The following is a 6,000-nucleotide window of genomic DNA, read 5'->3' as shown; positions in this document are numbered from 1 at the left end:
GAATCCATTCAGCCGATCTCCGGTTCTGGCGGTACGACTTTTAGCATAGCTTAGCATACATCATTGAAGTGGACAAGACCATAAGCATTTCTAAAAAAAAAAAAATGACCAAAGAGTTTCGATATTTTTCCTATTTAAAACTTGACTCTTCTGTAGTTACATCGTGCACTAAGACCGACGGAAAATGTAAAGTTGCGATTTTCTAGGCTGATACAGAAGAGTCAAGTTTTAAATAGGAAAAATATCGAAACTCTTTGGTCATTTTTTTTTTTTAGAAATGCTAATGGTCTTGTCCACTTCAAAGATGTATGCTAAGCTATGCTAAAAGTGGTACCGCCAGAACCGGAGATCGGCTGAATGGATTCAAAAACGGTAAAACTCAACAGTTTAACTCTGGGGTGTTGTAAAATGAGCCTATTTCCAAAAAAAGTGGAGTATCCCTTTAAAGGATGTTCGAAGGCCCATATGTAGCTAATCTGCAGACTTTTTTTAACCAACCACATTTGGGTGATTTAAACATTAAAACATGTTAAAAGGATGTTTCCTTCTGGAACCCTGCAGTTGCATCTCTTCCAAACGTCCACCTGAGCTTCATCTAACAGATGCTTTCTTTCACACACTAATTGTATTCTTCAGGAGAATCTATGCTGACTGTGCTGAACTTTCGTCTGAGGTTCTGTCCACTCAGCCGTTTCCCTGATCCCCGAGTTATACGTGCGGCTCATACTCAACTCCCTCGTTTTATCTTATCTTCTCTCATCAGAAACAGGATTATTGATTTTCTTCTTTTCAAAGTCACATTGAAAGTTGATTTAGATACAGCTGGAGCTTTGGATCAGAGCGGTCGAGTGACGTGTGTGCACAGACTGGAACTGCTGAGAATTTGGTGTTTGTTGTAACATACAGTACAGCGATGCACCATTTATGAGAAATCAAAGCATAGAAAAGAAGCGAGGGATGACACATGGAAAGAAACATGAAGCATTCGACATCCCTACTGGAGGTACTAATGCTTAACTAAACATTTCTCCACTCGAGGTAAGGCAACACTGAGCAAATAATGCTACAGAAATTCAATAATTATGCAAAAAGTATTTTTGGATCTATATCATTAGAAAAATGTATATAATCCCTTAAAAGTAGACAGCAATAAGATTAAATGGAGAGCAAAATGTTTCTCATAAGAAAAGACCCCAATGATCAAAAGAGAGTTTCAGAAGAGATCTCAGCCTTGTCTCAAACTGTGCTCAGATTTGTCAAGATATCAAAATAAATAGATATCTGCATTCAAATCGAAGAGATCTCAGTATGAACTCAAACATTTATCATCAAGAGCAAGTGATCTGATGTACTACATTAATTTATAGCTTTATATTCTTTTGGTGTGATAACAATGTCTCATTGGTTTCTATTTGTTTTTTCTTCTTTGTAATTTAGGTGAACCATCTTAATAATTATTACTATTATAATATTTTTTTCCCCCTGAAATCTCCTTTTTAATGTAAACTACTGTTCAAAAGTTTAGGGTCAGTAAGATTTTCTCAAAGAAATTAATACTTTTATTCTTCAAATATGCATTAAAATGATCAAAAGTGACAGTAAAGACATTTATAATGCTACAAAAGATTTCCGTTTCAAATAAATGCTGTTCTTTTGAACTGTCTATTCATGAAAGAATTCGAAAAAGAAAAATATCACGGTTTCAACAAAAATATTAAGCAGCTGTTAAGCAAACTCTAAAGGATCATGTGACACTGAAGACTGGTGTAATGATGCTGAAAAATGTAGCTTTGCATCACAGGAATAAATTACATTTATAAAATATATTTAAATAGAAAATAGTTATTTAAAATGGTAATAATATTTCCCAATATTACTGTTTTTACTGTGTTTTTGATCAAATAAATGCAGCCTTGGTGAGCAGAAGAGACTTTTGAACGGTAGTGTAGTTATACAAGACAGTCATGGGTGGTTAAATGTTTAAAATTTTGGGGTTATGACATTATTATTATTTTTTGCACAAAGCTAGTATGTTTCCATAGAACCAAAAAAAAATATATACCAAAAGATTAAGGAAAAGTTGATACTTTTGCCCCAGTTTCACAGACAAGGCTTGAGTCTCGTCCCATGTTTTAACTGAAAGCAACTTGCACTAAATATCTTCAAATACGTCAGTGCCATTGTTTGGTCTCAAGATACACACCAGTAATGTGTTTTTTCTAAGGCATGTTTATAAAAGCTGTCTTAATTGAACTAAGGCCTAATCCTGGCTTAATCCAAGCCCTGTCTATGAAACCGGGGCTAAGTGTCCTGAGCCTGAACATCTGATCAGTAAAACATTCCTTCCTATAGTCCAGCGTTTAGCATCAGGATGCTCTTCCTCAAGTGGATCAAATCTGTGATCTGTAAGTGCTGACCTACTGAATATAATACGGCAGTCCTGTAAAGCATTCAGACAGGCAGAGCAAACAAGCAAAGACACATTCCAGCGTGAACGTAGAAGGACAGACACACGCAAACAACGGACAGAACGGCCCAGGAGATATTCACAGAGAAAAAGAACAAGAAGACAGACCTGGTCTGCGAATATCCTGGGTTTCTGCTCAGGCACCACCCCTACCCTCAGCTCGTCTTCCACAGCCATGAGTCTTCATGGGAAACGAGAAAGCGAGGGAGAAAGAGAGAGTGAAAGAGGGAGACATTATTAGTTCCAAAGCACACAGACATTATTGAGATCAGACAATCAACAATAAGTGTTCATCTGCCACGAATATCAGATCGACATGCTTTGATTGTGGTATAAATAGTATTAGTTTGCTTTGAAATGGCTTTCGGTCCAATCTGGAAAGCATACTGTAGAAAAAGAAAATCAACCATATTATGTCATGATGACATATTTCCATCATCCCATGGGAATAAGTGAGCTGATAAATGAAAATGGGCCACGTTGTACGGCTTCTAACGACGGCTGCCGCTCTTACTGGCAGCTTATTTCAGAAATTACACGCCATTGAAGTGGCCGCCAGCGCGCATCAAAGTGACGTTCGGTTTCATACACAAAAACACGGATGTTTTCATATCTCCACGTGAACATTTCCTCTCGGGATAGCACATCAGATGCTGTTTCTAGGCACAAGTGGCAGCCAAACGAAGCACTGTGATTATCAAGTGAATGAGGGCTTTCTAAGGAATGATGTTTGGTTTGATTTATGTTGACAAGACAACACGAGTACATGACAGTACATGTGATATTAAATGTGTGCATCTGGGTCAAATATGAAAAGTTTCATTGGATAGGTATCATTGAGCCAGTTTAGGGGACAGATTTGACATTGTTTTGATGTAGACTGATATGAAATAGTCATGAAAGATACATTAATTCATTGCAGAAAAAGGCCTGTTCACACCAAGGATGATAACTATAAAGATAGTTTTAAAAATCATTGTAAATATAAAAGAATGGCAGAGTCTGCTCCACAACTAGCCTATAACGATATCGGCACAGTGAAACAATATCGTTGGAATCACTTTCAGAAAGATTTTTTTTAGCTGATGAACGATAAAGACATTGACAACCAATCAGAATCCATCCTGCTAAAAGAGCTCGAGCATTTAAAGCGACAGACGACAAAACTGCACCACGTGTTTATGATAAACAGAATGATATCGTGCATTGGTGAGGACGGCAATATAGTTATAGTTATTATTCTTGGTGTGAACGGGCCTTAACTTATTCTAGTCTTTAGCATTTATTCGAATAAATAATGAATTCCACAGTTTAGGTTTAAAACAATATGATTGGATATTTTATTCCATTTATAAATGTACATATATTATATAGCTTGTACAAAATTCAAATGCAAAAGTAAAAACAACAAAAAAACAAAACAAATTTAGTGCTTCAAGATTTCTTAAACAGACAGAAGCATCCAATTTATTAAAGATATGCTCAGGCCTGTTTTATATTCAACAATGTGATTGTTTATTAACAAAGATCAGACAAAAGGTCATGGGGTCAGACACAGTTCACAAGCAGAGGTCAGAAGGGTCACGAGAGGGAGTCATTAATAAACCTTCATTGTGCTATTTCTCATCGCTACAGTTATCAAGGTATATTTATTGCACACAGTTTGGCTACAATAGTTAAATAAATATCATCTCGTATACAGAATATATATGATTCTATGCTCTATATTTCTGCTTTTAAAAGAATTTATAGGGAAGCAATGTCTGTTATTCTTTTCTAACAGTATTAGGTTATTTAATACACTCATTTTTATACATCAATTTAATATATGAAAGTCTAACAATGGAAAACAAAAAAAGGCTAAAAAGGCTTATTTCAGTGCAAACATTCCATATTATTCAAAATGATTATTTATATCAACATCACATTACAAAAGAGATTCTCTAAAAATTCATTAATTATCTATTTATGTTTCCTGATCTATAATTAATATCTCTATGTTTATTTCACAAACAGCACCACACAAAATAAGATATTCATAAGCATGACAACTCACTTACCTCATGTTTAATATTTTATACTGTATCTTCTTGCCATTTTACATCGAACATAACACCAAAACACACTCACTAAACTGTGTTAATATTTATCAATGAGGGTGAAAACAAATCCAGGTCAAATTTCACTATGAAATCAAAAGGATAAAATAATAATTATAATTTGCATAAAGAGAATTAAACTAAAAGCAGCTTAAATTTAAGGCAGTGCAATAAATACCATGATATACAAACACACATATATATATATATATATATATATATATATATATATATAAATAAATTAAATAAATATTAAATATAAATAAATTATATGTGTGTAATTGTATGTAATTGTATATGTGTGTGTGTTTATATATATATATATATATATATATATATATATATATATATATAAGTATTTGTGAATCATGGTATTTGTTGCACTGCCTTAAATGAATCATTTTCTATTGATTATAGACTGAAACATGACCTGGAACAGGTTTTGTGAGAATTAAGTCATGAGTTTTAATATTAGGAATCATATATGAGGCTTGTGTTTGAATATAAGCAAACACAAGCCTCTTTCCGAAGCTTGGAAATATCTGCTTTTATTGCATATTTCAAAATGAACGATCTAAACACTGAAACCTGAACAACCGAAATCCAAATGTGATGAGGAGTGGTTGACACATGAGATCGCTGTTCTCGTGATAGCACATAGAGATATGGAAAACATGAACATCTGAAATATGATCTATTTTGATGAGTAAGACACTTTCATCACACAGTATGTTATAGAACACAGTGAAGAGAGAAGTGCAGCAGAGAACATGAGCGGGTCGATCAGGAAGCGATTCTGTGTATTTTCAAGATGTTTTGCTACAATTACTGATGGTTATTTGGAAGAAAAATCCCCTGCACCATTTCTGTTTCAAGACAAACAAGCAGAAGCCACATAAGGGCTTGTCTAACTACTTTATTATTGCAGCTATGCAGTTTTTACACTCATTAAAGGATCAAATCGCCCTAATGAATGAAAATTTCATCATCATTTACACACCCTCATCTCGTTCTTAAACCCGTATGACTGTCTTTTTTTCTGTTGGACACAAAAGTTGATGGTAACTTGGTGCTTTATGGTGTGCTTGTCCCTTTTGGAGCTTGTGTGTGGAAGATGTGTGAAGATTTAAAAAAAAAAATCTCCTTTTGTGTTCCATTGAAAAGTTAACAACAGTATACAGGTTTGCAACGACATGATGGATGAATAAATAACCTCAGAATTTCTATTAATGGATGAATGATCCTTGTAAGAGCTTTAGAAAACGGCAATTTTTCTTTCTGAATAAGTTCTTTAAACATTAGAAATTCATAAAGCAATTCCTTTTCAGCTTAATCACAATTTATGACACTTTGTCCATGTCAAACTTGTTTCCTTAGACGGCAGTGCTTAAAATGACAAATACATGAACAATACTGCACATATATGACTGCCTC

The 6,000-nt window shown here is 34.3% G+C and overlaps 1 protein-coding gene across 1 annotated transcript in view; it reads right to left on the bottom strand.

The window, feature by feature from the left end:
* The window catches only part of syngap1b (synaptic Ras GTPase activating protein 1b), a 100,281-nt gene that overhangs the window by 10,246 nt on the left and 84,035 nt on the right, over positions 1 to 6,000 (bottom strand). The window contains 1 exon segment of the mRNA XM_056244868.1: positions 2,576 to 2,648. Within this exon segment, the coding sequence (XP_056100843.1) occupies positions 2,576 to 2,648 (73 nt within the window).

Source organism: Rhinichthys klamathensis, unplaced genomic scaffold (assembly GCF_029890125.1).
Source record: "Rhinichthys klamathensis goyatoka isolate OS25496 unplaced genomic scaffold, OSU_Roscu_1.1 h1tg001140l_1, whole genome shotgun sequence".
Lineage (NCBI taxonomy): Eukaryota > Metazoa > Chordata > Actinopteri > Cypriniformes > Leuciscidae > Rhinichthys > Rhinichthys klamathensis.
The sequence above is the reverse complement of the archived record's forward strand: the minus strand, read 5'-3'. Positions and strand labels throughout refer to the sequence as shown.